This window comes from Zeugodacus cucurbitae, chromosome 3, assembly GCF_028554725.1.
Source record: "Zeugodacus cucurbitae isolate PBARC_wt_2022May chromosome 3, idZeuCucr1.2, whole genome shotgun sequence".
Lineage (NCBI taxonomy): Eukaryota > Metazoa > Arthropoda > Insecta > Diptera > Tephritidae > Zeugodacus > Zeugodacus cucurbitae.
The window spans coordinates 77,352,967-77,372,047 of NC_071668.1; the positions used below are offsets into that span (position 1 = coordinate 77,352,967).

The 19,081-nt window shown below is 34.6% G+C and overlaps 1 protein-coding gene across 1 annotated transcript in view; it reads right to left on the minus strand.

Moving 5' to 3' along the window:
• LOC105211439 (neuronal acetylcholine receptor subunit alpha-7) overlaps positions 1-19,081 on the minus strand; it is a 182,175-nt gene that overhangs the window by 11,630 nt on the left and 151,464 nt on the right. Inside the window, exons 9-11 of the mRNA XM_054227100.1 lie at positions 15,428-15,514; positions 11,719-11,828; positions 49-200 (exon numbers count right to left, since the gene is read on the minus strand). Of these exons, the coding sequence (XP_054083075.1) occupies positions 49-200; positions 11,719-11,828; positions 15,428-15,514 (349 nt within the window). The remainder of the gene's footprint in view (positions 1-48; positions 201-11,718; positions 11,829-15,427; positions 15,515-19,081) is intronic.

Here is a 19,081-nt window from a genome sequence, read left to right on the forward strand (position 1 = left end):
ATTGAGTATGTTATGATTTTGCATAAAAATATTTGTGTTTTTGCCTACCGCTCCTTCAGTTCAACATCGGACAATATCTGATGCTTCCGTTCCGATGATGTGTCCGAGCACGGTGTTGTGGGAAATTCCAGTATCAGTGGCCTACCGGGACGACTCATGCGCAGAATCCATGGCAGCCAACATAAAAATACGATGCGTATCTATATGAAGGTAGCCGGTTGTGTGGATATTTCGTTGTCAAATGAAATTCATGCGGCATTATTAGTAATAAGCATTATTAAATTATTCAAAAATAATTAAATGCAAATGTGTAAAATTTCAATGGGTTTCTTTAAGCGAAATTGGATGCTTTCACAAGTGGCCATAAACTAACTTAGTACTTTGCCATTATTACTTAAGCATATGCTAAGCGTTGTGAATTTCAAGTAACAAAAACAAATTATTTTTCTATGAAAGCGCAAACGCCTAAACTCGAACAGAAATGACAAAAATCTACTTGAAATACATACAAAGTTGCCATTTGCTAGAAATCATGTAAGTGTTGAAGCATACTTGTAGGCGCATGCCAGACTCTATGATTTATGAAGCACCCAAGGCCAAACTTTCTAATTTTGCCTTTACATTACATTAAGCTATAGTGTGCTTTCGACCCTTTTTTGCACTGCTGTTTTCGGTTCGGTTCTTATTTGCCGTGCATGACGTTTACGCCTTCACTTTCCGTATAAATAAAATTCGCCTGTTCTCGTAGGCTTATTTATGTGCTTATTGCGAAAACATCCATTTGATGGATGGTTTTTCTGTTAAAGCAATGAAATACAATATATGGGAATACACAAAAAAATTGTTTTTATCTTTAAGCTTAAGAAATTTGCATGCAAGCATTCTAGTTGTTAAAAATTGTAGCATATTTCTAGGCGCGCTGACTTGAAGCTGATAGACTTTGCTTAATCGCTTTGCTGTTGAAATCGTAAAATAATATATTTGTTTTTGTATTTACAATAGTAAAGTAGTGGGCGATGGGTGCAGTGTTGAGTAATTATAATTTTGTTTATTTGAGTGGGTTATTTGGATTGGATTGGTTGGAAAATTATTTTTTTGCAAAAAAAAGTTTAAGTCTTATATGGATAAGTTTTATACTTTTTTGATTTAAATTTTATATGAAATAATCAAATATTTTTTTTTTATAGTTATAGTTTAAAGTAATTTAATTATTAAGTTCTATATATGTAAAAATTAAAAAATTACTTAAGCTAGGCTGTAGATATCTTCAGGCCGTATGAGCCTTAACCCCTTGACGTATTTCCACAAATCTGACTCGTGGTACAATTTTTGTGCCCAACATGATTATTTCGAGCCTGACTCGTGGTGTGTAGAAGTGTACATTTGATGAAAAGAGCAGTTGGTAGCGAATTTCGTTGCGCTAATTGATATGAAAATGTCTTCGAAAACTTATCTGAGCTTAAAATAATCAGGGAAGCTCATTTACGTTTTTATAAGGTTGATAAAAGCTAAGTATATAGTTAAAGGAATAATGTTATTTACAATCTTTTTTTTAATAGAGTAGCAAACGAATATGTCAAACAAGACTATTTGCGATTTAGATAATATGAATATTTCCGCAAATTTCCACATTTTTCTCGCTTAATTGCTCCCTTTTTAGCTCTCAATTAAAAACTGAATAAATTATGATGAAAAGTGAACAAGGCAATGCAATAAAGCGAGAAATATATATTTCGGCTTCCGACGGATGTGATCAAGTATTTAAGAAACATGCACATATGAGTTTTCATAGGTATACAAATATATATTTGTTTTTAAACAACTCAACTGCGAAATAGCCAATGGAAACAGCATGATAAATCTCTGTGGCAACAAGCGAGCTTTGCACTCTTTTCTATATTTGTTTAGGTATGTTTATGTGTAAACAACTAATAGTCAGCGCCCGCACTGGATTTCAAGTCGCTGTTATGCAACTCCACTGAGCTAAACCTCAGGGATTACTCTGGCGCGAATGCATTAACAGTTGCCACCTTTTTGCTGACGCTTTCAAAGTTGCTTAGGCGCACATGCAGCTATATATACATAGATATGTATATAGACATATATGTAAATATATGCGTTGCAGGTGTCTAAAGAGCGAAATGTTAAATTAACAAATGGCTCTAGCTTGTTCCAGCTTGGGAGCGGCTAGTTGCAAGCTGTTGTGGCTACGCTTAAGCAATTTGTTGAATTTATTTACTAAATTTAAGGTCAAACTATGCAAAATAAATCGTTGGCGTCTTCAATGAAAAGTTTTTTTCTTCTTTTTTGGCAAATAGATCAGTTATAAGCAATTTAATTGAATGAAAAAAATCAAAAATTTACAATAAAAATTCAAAGCAAATCTCTTTGTGCCTTGCGGCAGCCGATTGTTTGGTCTAATTTTTTATATGCTCAAAGTAAGTACATGCAGCTCAATGCAGTTCAAATATAGCGCATACCTTCAACTTCCACACACACAAGCTCAATGCATTGAATATGAAATGTAATTATTGCCGCCAACTGCAAACTTCTGCTGGCCTTTCTTATCGTTGCAGGTAATAGTTTGATGGCTGCGCTGTTCTGCAGGTTGCGCAAAACTCTTTGAAACTTCAATGCAAGAAACTTTGAATTATTGAGATAAATGTTCTTTGGAACTTAGTTGAATGCTAAATGCCAGCGTGCCTTTATTGCATGCGAAAACCACATTTTACAACTTGTAGAAGGTAGTGAATGCTTTCAATATTGATATGTTCGTAATTTATGGCTTACAATTGAACAACAACAACAACTGTTCTTTGTTGCAGTTGAAAATGTAGAATTCTTGATTATTTACCTGCATATGTATATTTGTAGTGCTTAGTGAGAATAAAGGCAACTTTTTTAGGTTTAACTCTCCCTTTACCTCATTGCTTTTATTACTGTAAAATTTTCTATTCAAACAATTTTCTTCAAAAATATGTCATTGTAAACCCATTCAAATTCAGCTTCCACAAATTCTGCTTTAAAGGGCACACCTAGTGTAATGGCCTAAAAAAGGTGATTTTTGGGAATTTTTATTAAAAAAATACTTTATCAATTATTTCAAAATTTAAAGAATATATTTAGACATGTTTCAAGAATATACAGTGAAATTTTTGAAGAAAAAAATTAAATATTTTTTAAGTTATAGTCGATCTCCGACGGCGCAAAAAAAAATCACTGCTGCAGTGATTCCGGCCTTTTCCGTGGATGAAATCTAAAAAAATAAAATTCTCCTTAAACTAGATAATATTGTCTGTACAATAACCTACGATAAAAAAATATCAAAAATTTACAATATGGCGGCGTTTTTAAAAAAATAGTCGATTTATACCCAAAATTTTGGTCGTTTTTGGCCTTCCAAAATTCGATTTTTTGATCAGATCAAAAATCGATAGGTCATTGTACGGAGAACTATATATAGAATATGTAAAAAAAAAATCGATAGTGATAGGATCATTTGTTTTTGAGTAATCACTGCAGCAAATTCAGAAAATGCTGTTTCGAGAAAAACGCGTTTAAAGATAAAGTGATCGTTTTCACTGTTACCGAACTGATGCTCTTTAAATTGCTATAACTCAAAAACTATTTGAGATATCGATTTGAAATTATAATATGTTATTTTTAAAGGTTTAATCTACCGAAATATGAAACCCAAAAAAATAAAATTTGATATTTCACACTAGGTGTGCCCCTTAAACCAACCTACCTGGTCGGTGGTGAGCTTTCTTCGGAAGCTTCCATTCTATTTGAGTCACTTATTAACTGATAAACTATCTTGCAACCCAGAGTTAGCCCGTTGCGTGTGTTGTCTGTGTTGCATGTATGTGAATCAGCATAAAAGCAATTAGCCAAGTGAAGATGCTTAAACGTTGGCTTGTATCTGCCGGAGTCTAACTGAGCATTGCATATTCACGGCAGGTAATTGAAAGCTGCTACGAATTGCATGCCACACCTACGCATATGAGTGCCATAAGTGTGTGTGCGTGCCTTTGTGGGCTTTCTTGGCTCTAATATATGCACAAATAACGGGCTAATCGAAATTTCAATTTCAATATTTGCATGCAAAGCTGCTGGTTTTGTGGTTGGCATATGCCAAATGGCAGACAACAACGCACATACACAAGCAAACGACGCTTAAGGATGTCATAGCGGTTAACTGTAGTCCAATGGCACACAGGCATGCATATAAATGCAGATATTATTTGCAGATATTGTTGCTAGGCGGCAGCTCTGCTAATAGCAAGGCGTCAGTTCACTTTGTTGCAAGCAGTATCACCTTAGCCTCGAGTTGGAGGCACTTACTCAGACGCAAGAATATTCGAGTATTGAAAGGCATTGCGTAATTGCTGCTGAAGGCAGTTATCATTGCAACTTTGCTTCTAATTTTCGACAGAAACACTGATAAGGCTGGCTGGCGCATGCTTCCTCTTTTATTAAAATCGAACATGCCATCAAACCACAGAGAGGCGGTGCGGCACATACATGCTATATATATATAACTGCTATCACTTTATATAATTTATATTTATATATGTGTTTGTACGCAATTGTGCGCTTGCAAATATTTGCACCTGTCAATTTGCACAAAGCTCTGCCGCTTGATTGCCTTTATTGGCGCTGCTGGCACCGCCTGGTGCCATCTACCACACATACAACATATATATGGTTATATATAGATAAATACATTCGATTCTATTCATATGCATATAATATACACACATACATACATATATATGTACAAATGCAAATGAATCCTGTTAGTTTTAGTAAAAGAGGCGCTTTGCATGTTTCTACTCTCGTTGCAATTACTTTTGTACGGATAAGTATCTCTGCGCTGCGGTTTGTAAGGAAACATGAAAATGCACTAAACTGCGGGTTGGCACAACAAAAACACACTCAAATAAATACAAAGTAATTTTATGCCTGTATATACGTAGTGCTTGTAATGTTCGAGTGCATTTCTACGGCTGCCTCCAACCATCATCTTGCAAGATACACGCTTATATAGGAATATATAAGTGTATGTATATATATATGTCTCATATATATATAATGTCTCGTGAAAAATACACATTTTCCCATCTAATCACTTCCTTTTCCACTTGATAGCAACTATTGTTATGCGCTGTGTACTCGATTTGCCTTAGAAAGCGTTAATAAAAGCGAAAGATAGATGTACACTGTGAGAAATTTCAAAAAGGAGTGATTTTTGAAGGAACTTTGAAATTAGAATAATATTTTATTTATTTGGAATGAATAATACGCAGGAGATTGGAACATTCCGAGATTAAAATTTAAGTATTGGGTAGTAATTTTGTTTGATGACAAAAGTTGAATCATTTTTTCGCAGCCAACTTCACACTAAACCGTTAGACCGTTACATATTTGAACAGCTGATATAATAAGGTTTTTTGTAAAAATTTTTAATACAATTTTTTGAATAGTTTTTGGGTATTTGGGTGCCCTATCGAAGATGGAAGATCGAAAACAACATTCTCGGCATATTTTACTGTTTTAATATCAAAAATGTGATGATGTGCATGGCGAAAATGTGTTGACCGGAAGCCAATTCAAAATTTCTTTGCAAATTTCATTCCGCTAATTTCGATGTTTAGAATGCATCCGGAAGCCCTCTTGAAGCCGATATGAATAGAATTAAGGGCACCCCCCCCCCATTCTGGGTTTCAAAAAATGCATTTTTTTTATTTAATTCGAACCTATAACTATTCAAGAATGTTTCTTTAAATTGCATGTGAGAAATTCAAAATCTCTTGAAGATATAGCCAATTTATGTTGGAAGCGTAGATATGTTTTATACCCAAGAATTTGCTTCTCAAAACTTTAAACGCGTTTTTCTCGAAACAGTGTTTTTACGACTGACGCATGAGGTTACTCAAAACCTTTTAATGTAATAGTTCTATATTTTAATACGTTATTCTATACATATATAGCTCTGGCATGAACTAGGATAAATCAAATGGGCGAAGATCTTCTTTACTTTTCAACTTGATTTGTGGCTGAAAAAAATGGTTTTCAAAGGTCCGCCATTTTGTTAATTTTTGTGCGAAATTAATAATCCTAGTTCATACTAGAGCCAAACATGTACTCTTGCTAATCCCGTTGGAATTTTTGGTTTCAGATGTTGCAATGAGCGGAAATCACATGCGCCGCCGAAAAGGAGGGCTTGAGTGAATATTTTTGCGAAGGTATTGATCAAAGTTCGCTACTGAATGCGGGTTTCAAGAAACGTCTTACCGTTTTTGGGTATGTACTGAACTGAAGAACTATTTTCGAATTCATTTATTTGCTAATTTTCACTCTCCACAAAATAATTTTTCATATGAAATCAACGGATGATTTTCCAAGACTTTTTGGAATAGCAGGAACATTTAAGATTATTAGTGAGCTTCGAATCTATCAGGCTGAGAGTATTGATTGAAATTTTCCATAGACACTGGTTTTGCAATAACATGTCAATAGATGAACTGTCTGTTATAAAGAAAAAAATATGGTTTTTTGGTATAACTACTATAGGGGCACTAAATCCAAGCTGAGTTCTTTGATATCTGAAGTTGAAAGCACAACGAAGAAACTTGTCATTTTGAGATCTTAAAGATTAAATTCTCACAGTGTAAATATTGCTTTCTCTACCTCTCGCTTTTTTGCATGTCAAAGGGAACTTACCTGCACACACACACACAGAGACAACTCGAGTGAGACCGCAAAAACACAAATTCAAATGTATGCCATTGTGTGTGTGTGCGCGTGTGTGTTTTCGGAAACACAATGCTACACTTGTAAACACATATCCTTCGTGCTGCTTTCGCCATAGTATTTGCCTACATGCTTTCTTTGCCACTTTTGTGGCGAACGCTTCAATGGGAAATTGATATGTTATCTCATTGTTAGAGCTTGACTGACACAAAACGAATTGAACGGCGCTAGCAGATGGCGTGCGGGCGGGCGGTTGGTGGTGGTTATTATCGGTGACAATCGGTAGCAATTTTGCATGTGTGTGTGCTGCATGGAGCATGGAGCTGCGCTCAAGTATCGAATTCATTCCCGTTAACATCGATTACTTTGCATGCATCTTGACTTGCACTTCAATAAGCAGAACTTCAAACATGCAAGCGGCACCATGCACCAACAACAATGCGACTGTCACAGTGCAACAATGCAAGCCGAACGGCATTGTGTGACGGAAGAATGGTTTCATGTTAAGTTGGTGATACAGTGGTGTGCAGTAGCGAGGAGTGGGGCGAAATTGAGTTGAGTTTGGGAGTTCTCAAGTATTTGCAATTTCATTTTTATTTGCGGTTAACGATATATGAGTGGATGGAGGTGAAACTACTAACTCTGTAATTTTATTATGATTCTTGGGAATTGCATTTCCTTTCGATAATATGCATGTATAGTTAGAATATTTGAAGGAATTATGAATTTAAGAGACCAGTCAGGGATGTGAACACCATAAAAAGACTATAAAAGTAAAAGTTTATTTTGTTCGTTTTGCTGAGTAATTACTTTGCTGTCCTCTCAAATTACCATTACCATTATTATTATTATATGTAATATATCAGAATTTTTCGCTCTTTATGACCTGACTTTACGGATGCCTTTTGCATTTAATTCATTTGTTTGCCATGCGTTTCCTTGTCGATGCTCACGCACTTTTAAGCCTTCACCAGCCTTTTTCGCAATTTTTCAATACACAATGATTGATAAGTCGCTTATTTTTATGAGAGTGAGTGTGTGTACAGGCTGAATAGCAGCAAAAAGAAAGCCAATACGCTGGCGCACCACATATTGCTGACCTCAATTGCTTTTTTGCATTCGTAAATATAATATAATACTTTTTAATACATTTTATGGAATTCCGTTGACTTTTTTGCTTTACCAGTTTATTGTGCTTGCTACCGCCATTTCAGCCATTAATTGAATTGCGCAATGCGTACGCTGTTGCAATTACTTGGCGTTCATATGCATAAATTCCACGCCCTGGCAACGCTCCGCCTTTTAACAACCAATTTCGCATAAATAATTATGCGTAATTTAATTGCAGGTATTTCACTGCCATCAACACAGTTGTCGCCCATAAATGGAAGATCGATGTTTTGAAGCGATTTTTGTCATAATTAATAATTGTGGTAATTGTCGACAATGCATGGCGCGGATGCGTGCAACTCCGCCGGATAGCAGCATATTTAAATGCAAATGTGTTGCAATAATAACGGCATTAATATGCAAGTTGCCATTTTGTAATTGAAATATTGCGATTGATAGCGCTAAGGAACACTGAAGAAGGAGGAGAGGTGAGCGAAAATATTAATTAAATCAAGACTTTTTTTAGTTTTGGGATTGGTAGACGAATTAGGGCACTGACGAGGGATTATTAATCAAAATATTGAAGACATTATATCCATACTATTTTGAATTAATCAAAATATATATTTGTAACATTCTAATTTTTTTTTGTAAAAAGCAAATAATATTATATTTATACTCTCGCAACAAAAGTTGCTAAAGAGAGTAATATAGTTTTGTTCACATAAGGGTTGTTTGTAAGTCATAAAACTAAACGAGTTAGATATAGGGTTATATATATCAAAATATCAAAATGAACAGGGTGACGAGTAAAGTTCAAATCCGTATGTCTATCTGTCCGTGCAAGCTGTAACTTGAGTAAAAATTGAGATATCTTGATGAAACTTGGAAGACGTATTTCTTGGCCCCATAAGGTTAAGTTCGAAGATGGGCGTAATCGGATCACTGCCACGCCCACACAATGGCAATAACCGAAAACATATAAAGTGCTATAACTAAGCCATAAATTACGCTATTGAAAATTTAGTATGAAGGATCGCACTATGAAGGGGCATATGTGTATGTAATTTTTTTTGGGGAAATGGGCGTGGCCCCGCCCCTCCTAAGTTCTTTGTACATATCTCGTAAACTACTTAACCTATATCAAGGAAACTTTCCAGAGTCGTTTCTTTAAGGTACTCCCTTATACAGTCCAAAAATGGAGTAAATCGGATTATAACCACGCCAACCTCCCATACAAAGGTTATGTTGAAAACTACTAAAAATGCTTTAATTCAGTAACGAAAACCACCAGAGACCTTAAATTTCATTATAAAGAAGGTACGGAAGAGCTGCACTGAAATTGGTATACAAAATTTTAAATGGGTGTGGCTCCGCTCACTTGTGGGTCAAAAACCATATCTCCGAAACTACTCGACCAACTTCAATGAAATTCAGTTTATAATATCTTCCTAGCTTCCCAAAATATTGTGAAAATAGTCCAAATCGGATCACAACCACGCCTACTTCCTACATGCCAGAACTTTGAAATCGGTCTGAATCGTGTACTTTACAATATATAAAGTAAGCACTTGTGTAGATATCGGAACAGAACTTTGCAAACATACTGTATTTAAAGACTGGCATCGCCCTTCTAAAAATCGTTGAAATCGGTCCATAAGTTTTCAAGACCCTGTATATCGAATATGAGGACCTTAGAAATTCTAACAAATTTTTTACCGAAAATATATAATAGGTAAGAAATTCAGAGGGAATATATTTCTTCTAATAATATGTCTCTGTACGAAAAATGAGTGAAATCGGGTCATAACTTCCCCTATCTCCCCTATCTCCCATATATTTAATATTAGGGTTTTCAAACTTTCAATGGACTTTATACTATTATGCCAAATATGTGTGTCAAATTGTTTGCTACATAAATAAAATTAAATAAATAAATTGCGAGAGTATAAAATGTACGGTTACACCCGAACTTAGCCCTTCCTTACTTGTTTCAATTTAATTTTAGAAAAAGCCATTATATTAGCAAATATGCTGTAGCTTAAAATAATCAAATATATTTCTCTATTTACAAAATTAATAATTTTAACATTTTACATATAATTATGTTACGAAAGAAATACTACAAAAAGCCAAGTGTTTGTTTAATACGATACATAAAGAGTACAAGCAAAGTGTCAGCACGCCTAGAAGTATGCTTACGCAATAACAAATCACAGGCATAGTGAACTTAAAACTAAATTATACACTAATACGTTAGATTAATTAAGTATTTTGAAGCAGATAAACACCATTAAAAATTTTTTAACAACATTTCATAGAAGCTTTTAGTTTGTTGTTGCTATAAAATGCTATATGGTTTAAAGTAAATGGTGTTTCAGTGGTGGCTGTGTTGAGTTGGGCGCGCACACTCTGCAACGACGGCGAGTGTGCACACACACACATACACATGCCAGCGTTTGTTTAGCGGCAAAGGAGACATACATACAAACAGAATTTTTTTTCAGTTTTTTTCGGGTTTGAAATTTATTAACATGACTTCTCTTCTCATCATTTCTTTTTGCCACGCAGTACGGGGCCCAACATCAACATTACGATATTTTTCATTACATAAATTACATTTATAGTAGGCAGTGGACGTTTAACGACAACACACAAAAAATACACACACACATTAGCGAGCGACTTCTTTGTATTACAAATTTACCACTGATTCTTTCTTACTTTCTTTTGCTATTGTAAATTTTGTAAATAGCTGCATTTTACATTTTAATACTTTGTTGTTTTTTTCATTTTTGTTTTTGTTGGGTACAATAGATATATGTATAGCTAACAGTAACAGCAATATAAAAATAAGGTTGGGAGCCAGAGACACCAAAAATTATAAGCGAATGTGAATTTCAATCAAAAGAAATGAAGAAAAAAATTTTTGAGAAAGGAAATAAGCGTCAACAAAAAACATAAAATTTACTGACTACAGTTTCAGCAATTTTCGGCTCAAGGTATGTGGCGTACTAAGCAAATAAAAATTACTCCCGCTGATAATTACTAGAAGTTTTAATTATGAGAAGGTTTTGCCACTTTAAAACTTTTGATAGATTGTTGAAAACTGATATTCTAATTAGTACTGGTACTACTTCCAACACTTTCCAGCTACTTTTAGGACCTTAGGTTTTTTGAAATAAAATTTTTGATAAACTATGGCATTAAATGACTCTGATTAAGCTTTCTTTTCCAACCGAATAAAAAACATCGTTGAGAACATTTTCGAAACGACGATAACCGAAATAATATGGACCATAATTGAAAACAATAAAATAATAAATTTAATAGCATACTTTGCGGCGCTTAATTTGTGTCATTTTCCTGAAAAATCTATTCAAACCGACGAAACTCCAAATAATATGAATCAAAATTTGAAACCAAATGATTAACAAATTAAAATATCATATTTTACGGCGCTTAATATGGATTTCTTGCAGACATTTCGAAAATCACATAATAACAAAAACATAACTTTTAAATGCAAAAATATTCGCTAGTGACACACAAACAGTAAAAAGCAAAACGAAACAAACACAGTGTAACACAAAACACAAGCATACATTTAGGCGAAAACACAAAAAGTAGGCAAAAAGTATAGATTACGGCATAACCTTGCATACTTTCAGGCGTTTTCGCTACTACTTAACACTTAGTAAGAACACTGACGACTGCAATTCTTATAAGCTGCGCTTAACACTTTCGTGTGATTGACTGACTGATTGATTTGATTTGATTGAATGAATGAATGTTTCTTGTACTTGTAGTAGTAGTAGTAGTTTTTGCTGTTGTTGCATTAACAAAACTTACCCATTCGGACATTTCGTGCGTATCAGCATTTCGATGATGATAATTTAATATTAAAATCGTTGACACAACGGATGAAGCTACCATAAACATTATGCAATTGAAATATGTACCTGTTGGTTGGTTGGGCGTGTGAGTTTCATATTTTTCAATATTTTTTTTTTTTTTTGGTTTTTGATTATTTTCATATATTTTTGATTTTGGTTTTGGAAATGAAAGTTTCGTAATTTTTTATTGATAGTTTGTGAGTAATTGTTTGTGGGGTAAATTGTTTATGATTTTAATGGTGCAAGAAGGATTTTAATATTTTACATTTTTAACATTTTTAAGAAATTGTGAACCGTATCGGAACCGAACGGAATCGTTAGCAATATTTTAAATTTAAAATTTTCGCGAGTTAGTTTAATATTTATTGTTTACATTGCAAGGTTAGTTTTGCATTATAAAAATGTTGCATAAATTTAGGCGTAACAACGTATTTTAGCGACAAAATATTCGAAATTTCAATATTCAATTCAATATGAAACGTTAGTTTGTGTTACATTATTTTAATTAATTAATTAATTCAACAGTGACGGAATGGTGGCATTCAGTGGTCGTGGTTATGGTAGTGGTACAGTGGTTTTTGGGGGGTCACGAGTTATTTTTAGTATTTAGCGAAGAAATGTAGTAGAAAGAAGAATAAAGAAAAAAGTATATACACAAGTTTTACATTAGTAGAGCAATTGACTGACTTGTTAAGAACAAATTTTCAACTTTTACTTCTTCAACAAATTCATATACGAAATTTTAATGAATATAAATGTCTGTAAACAAGTGATATGTGTTGGAGCGTGAGCACTTATAACGGTTTGTAGTGTTTTGACCTAAATCTAAATAGTTTATATACTATTCTATAAATTTTAGGTATTTATTCTTTAATTGCATAATTGGTTTTAATAAACTGTTACAACGAGCAGAAAGTATTTTTTACAGATGTGTTGGAAAAAGTTAGGCTATTTTGGTATAAAGAGTATAGCAACTGGAAGATTAATATGGTGTCTGTTAAGATTACATACATTTCAACGATTCAAACACAGCAATTTTTAAAACTCGATTTGTATCTTTATCATTTGGTTTAATATATTTTTTACGGAATTTAATTTATTGCTTTTCGTAAATTTTCAGTTTGTGGCATTTAAATTCGGCAACAATGAAATGGCAGAGAAAACGGAAAATTCAAACTGATTGCACTAAGATTCCTCGCGCTTTCTGAACTAAATTTAAAAAAAGTTAAGGATTTGTCTTTCTCAGGTCTAGAGAGATTCAACGCAGAATAACTCTTACCAGTTTGGGCTATTTTGTGATCGAGAGGCAATTGAAAAGCAGATACCACTCCAAACGAACGAAAGTTGTGAAAATTCTCTGAATCTCTTACTATTATAGGGGAAGAAACAAGGACGTTGACAAGCCGGGATGAAAGAGCACTTGGAACAATCGAGAGTACTGTTCTCCGCAAGACCTTTGATGATGCTAAGTACCGAAGAAGATGAAACCTTGAACTGTATGAGTTCTGCGGTGACATAGATGAAGTTAAGCGCATAAGAATGGTTGCGATGATTGAGTCATATCTTACGCATGGAAGACGATGCTCAAACGAAAAGCTCATTCGATTCGAGACCCATGAGTGGACGACGGAAGCAAAGACGTCCATGAATCAAATGTAAGGATCAAGTGCATAGGCATCTGTCTACACTTGGGATATACAACTGGCATGACTTCGAGTTCGAGTTTCCTTAGCTAATGGTGTTCTAGTCGGGCAGATAAATTGAGTTTCTTGGCAAGAGGCTAAATACTTTATTCGGTGCCTTGGAAAAGTTGGGATAGGTAACACCTCAGCAATGTTTTCTTAACACTGTCGATCTAGCGAACCTAAGGTTGAAACAACGTTGGTCTTTGGCCAACAAGACTAACGAACCGCAATTCAGAGCAATCACCTATGTAGGTTCGCAATTGTCTCTGAAACCTCTGTCATTTTATGAAGTTTTATTCCTTTATTCTGGAATTTTAGTATAGCATAGGCACTAATTGGTGACGTATTCATTGTTGAATTAAAATTTATTGTCCATTTTGTCAATGAATGAGTCGCCTCCAAAACTGATCGTAGAGATCTTGTCTTATATGAGGTCGGATAATTATGTTGCGACATATGTATATGAAAATTTCATTCTTAAGTTAAGAAGCGCTATAAGTTTTTTATTCATAAGTAAGCTTAAGTTTTTGGAAGAAATAATCTATCGACTCTATTGTTACAACCTACCATACGTTGTCATACATTGCCGCATTTAAATGCCAGAAATATTCATAGTCGTATTGTGCAATATTTTTTCTGTCTATTTCATTAATTTACATTTAATGTTTTAATCACATATTTAATTGAGGTTATACATATGTAGGTATAGATATGTCAAATTTATATTAAAGTTTAAAAATACACATTGATAGTATATTCAAATTTAAATATTCATAAAAAACGTGCAAAAAATTCAAAATGTGCGATTCGGCGACGATATTGAATTGGATAGTTTCAAAGCAAAAAATGGATGCAAGAGAAAAATGGGAATTTTTTTAAAATAACTCTCAAATTTATTTTTAATTTTTTTTGTATCAAAGTGAAATAAAAAAAAAATGTTCAAGAGTAAAAAAATGCAATTTTGTAGCCAGATTACTTTGCTATAATAAAGTTATGAGTTGAAATTAATTAAACTGCATGAATAAATCTCTATATGGTTTTCCTACTTTTTCCATTGTTTTAATTTTCGTTATCATAAACGGTGGTGCATATTAATTAACTGCTATGAGTTTAAACAAAAAGCGCATATAATTGCAACTTATTATGCTGAATTCCATTAAATTATTTAGTTTAACAGCTGCATTGCATGGCGCGAGGCGAGCTTAATGTGGCTTTCATAGAAAAAGTGTGCACTCCTTCCATGCGCACTAAGCTCGAAACGGCCATGCAAAGTGAAAATGTGTCAAAGCTGTCGTTTGAGTTTTTCTCTTTTTAATTTGCTTTAGGCTTTAACTGTTTTTAACGTGTCAAAGTTTTAATATTATAAAATCATCGATATTGGTTTTTAAATATACATACATAGATTGGTATATATAACTGTTTTGTTTTAGATTTTTTATTTTTTTTGTTTTTGTTGAAATGCTTGATAAGGCATCAAAATACGATTATATTAGAGTGGCTGGACGCAGATAGCTGCGCCAACGGCTCAACTGGTTAACACAGCAAACATGAAAATGATACAACGACAAAACTACAGCGAGAACGAGAGTGAACGAGATAACAAATGTTTTTTATTGTTGCTATTGTATGTGTGAGTGTCACTGTATGTAACATGGGTATGAATTCAACGCCAAAATGACGAATGAGTTCTAGAGTTTTGAAGTGAATGTTGCAGATGTATGAGTCAATTGTTTATGAAAATGTTTTCAAAATTTTATAAATATTTTTTCTTGCAAGTATTTTGCAGTGGAAAATGATTTTCAATGTGCTTGGTGTATTAAATATGCTGGTTGTGTAGTTTATTCAGTTTATATTAGTTTCAACTATGAATTTTTCGAAAATAAAAAAAAATTATATATTTGTCTACATTTATATTGCAGTAAATCAACACAGAGCAACATTTAGAACGCACATCAATATTGGAACATAATTTTGGCTTACCTAACAGTGGCACGGCATCGGATGTGGCGGGCATTGTTTCAGCCACCATGTTGAGGAAGACCGTGAGCGAGAGCAGAATGGTAACACCTGAAAGTACACATTATTATAAATAAAATAAAAATATAATTTAGCTATTTGTAAATTTAATAAAAATATTAAGAAACAGGTAAGGAAAGGCTAAGTTCGGGTGCAACCGAACATTTTATACTCTCGCAATTTATTGATGTAATTTTATAAAGATAACACAATTCGACCTATATATTCGGCATAATGTCCATTAGAAAATCATCATAAATAGTATATGGGGACTGAGGTAATTCCTAAACCGATTTTACTCGTTTTCACCACCAAGATATAATATATCGAAGACTATACGCTCACTTAATTTTATATTACCTATAATTAGGTATATGGGATCTGGGGGAAGTTATGACCCGATTTTAACCATTTTTGGTACAGAGACAAACTGTTATAAGAAAAAAATTCAGTGGGAATGAATTACATTAAAATATCTGAGAGATTTACCTATATTTTCGCTGAAAAATTACCCTTAGGAACTGAGTACTTCATGTTCGATATCAGGGGCCTTGAAAAGTCATGGCCCGAGTTTGACAATTTTTCCACAAGTGATGTCACAGCTCAAATACAGTATTTGTGTAAAGTTTTATTCCGATATCTTCATTGGTTCCCAATGTATATATTTTAAAGTGAACGAATCAGAAGAATTCAAAATTGAGTTATATGGGAATTAGGCGTGGTTGTGAACCGATTTCACCCATATTCCACACATGTCATCACAGAAAGTATTATATACCGAATTTCATTGAAATCGGTCGAGTAGTTCTTGAGAAATGGTTATGGACTCATAAGTGGGCCGTGACGTCGCCCATTTTCCATTTTGTAAAAACATCTCAGTGCAGCTTCTTTCTGATATTTCTTTTGTAAAATTCAGTGTTTCTGAAGTTTTATAACATATTCCTGCCAAGTTTAATTCACTGTTTAACTTTCATTGTATTTACACAGAAAAAACTTGACAATGGCTGCTGCAAAGCTGGTCTACAACCAAGGCCTACAGCGGCGAATATTTGCCAACAGTGCGCTGTGATAGTGCGGTTATGGCATAAGATATTTACACTTCATTTAAACAATTGTGGTCAGCAGAGCACACAACCTCACTCACACATACTCCTTCCTTTCCTCTCTACACACACACATACACTCAGGCACTCTTAAGTCACACCGTTGGCCATTAGTTAAATGCGAATGCCTTTATTATTTCTTGCATTAAATATACATGTCTCTATGTGCTTCAAATATATTGGTTACACTCACACACTCACTCAAATATTGCCAACACAACCGCACTTCGGCTGCATGCGGGCAATTCATCATTCGTCCTCGGAGTGTTGTAATTTTAAATGAGTGTCAATATTTGCACACCAAAACCACCACTAATACACCAACTGGCCGATAACCAGCAACCGCACAAGCGAGCCTTAACACACCAACACACCTGCGCCTGAATCCACGGCCCACTCTACCCTTTCGCACACGCTCACAACTTGCTCGCTCCATTTACATACATACATTCATACATTCATTTGGCAAATGCCACACTTTTCACAGTTCACTCTGTGTGTAGGCGCATAAGAGCCGCCGCTGTGTGTGTGGGTGTGTGGCACATTTTAATTCAATCATACTCGGTCAAAGGCTGTGGCAGAGCATTTGTTTTAACTGGCCCTCGGGACATTTTGTCTTCAATTCAACTTTGCTTTTCAGTTATTTTCGTTACGTTGTGTTTCCTTTCCTTCCTTTATTTTACTTTATTTTATTTCACTTTGCCATTTGTGTCGATTTGGGAAAAGTAAAATTTGTGTTCAACTCACAGGCTCACAGGCTCACAGGCTCACAGGAAAGCCAACACACAAAGTCCTCTCGGTGCTGATCTACATTTTGCACAAATCCAATGCATACAATTCAATTCGTGTTTTTTTAGTGTTTTTTCTCCTTAAGAGTTCCTTTGCGCCGTTCGACATTTTCCGCAATGTCAGCAATTCCTTTTTACATACAAAAAAATGTTTTTTTTTTTTTAGTTTTCTGCTTTCTTTCTAATTTTAGCTTAGCAAATTAAACTTTTTAATTCGGCCTGACCTGCATTGTATACTAATGTCGCGGCTACCTTTCGTGTAGCTTGTTGTTTTTATTATTTTGAGCTTGCGAACGTGAGCAACGGAAGTGTGCGCTGGCTCTTCCAATGCTTTGTACGCTTCACTCTTGTCTACCGACGGCACATTAAGCTATTGTTATTCTATGTTGTTGGCGTTGATGTTGTTGTTATTGTAACACGGCAGCGGAATTTATATTGTATAATTTGTTCAGCACATTGTTGTTGCTGTTTGTCTTCCGTTATATACACCATATAACGGGTGATTTTTTTGAGGTTAGGATTTTCATGCATTAGTATTTGACAGATCACGTGGGATTTCAGACATGGTGTCAAAGAGAAAGATGCTCAGTATGCTTTGACATTTCATCATGAATAGACTTACTAACGAGCAACGCTTGCAAATCATTGAATTTTATTACCAAAATCAGTGTTCGGTTCGAAATGTGTTTATCGACAAATTTTGTTCAGCGATGAGGCTCATTTCTGGTTGAATGGCTACGTAAATAAGCAAAATTGCCGCATTTGGGGTGAAGAGCAACCAGAAGCCGTTCAAGAACTGCCCATGCATCCCGAAAAATGCACTGTTTGGTGTGGTTTGTACGCTGGTGGAATCATTGGACCGTATTTTTTCAAAGATGCTGTTGGACGCAACGTTACGGTGAATGGCGATCGCTATCGTTCGATGCTAACAAACTTTTTGTTGCCAAAAATGGAAGAACTGAACTTGGTTGACATGTGGTTTCAACAAGATGGCGCTACATGCCACACAGCTCGCGATTCTATGGCCATTTTGAGGGAAAACTTCGGAGAACAATTCATCTCAAGAAATGGACCCGTAAGTTGGCCACCAAGATCATGCGATTTAACGCCTTTAGACTATTTTTTGTGGGGCTACGTCAAGTCTAAAGTCTACAGAAATAAGCCAGCAACTATTCCAGCTTTGGAAGACAACATTTCCGAAGAAATTCGGGCTATTCCGGCCGAAATGCTCGAAAAAGTTGCCCAAAATTGGACTTTCCGAATGGACCACCTAAGACGCAGCCGCGGTCAACATTTAAATGAAATTATCTTCAAAAAGTAAATGTCATGAACCAATCTAACGTTTCAAATAAAGAACCGATGAGATTTTGCAAATTTTATGCGTTTTTTTTTTTTAAAAAGTTATCAAGCTCTTAAAAAATCACCCTTTAGTAGCTGTTGGCATGCTCTCGTCGCTCATTATGCCTGTGTGTGTGTTTTTCTAATTGTACATTGTTGGCTTTCTAATTAAAGCCAACCGTTTTCGCTTCATTCACGTTTCTTTCGTGCTGTTTTGTTGTTGGAGGCAGCAAAATTTGTATGTTTAGATAGCGCAAATATGAGCTTCCCATTTTCGTTTCTTGCGAGTGGGTTAAAATCATTAAGTAAATACCAATGGAAATATGTGAAAGCAGAGCGAAAGCGCTTTTGAAAAGCTTTACTTTGAAAATATTAAATTCAAAATTCGA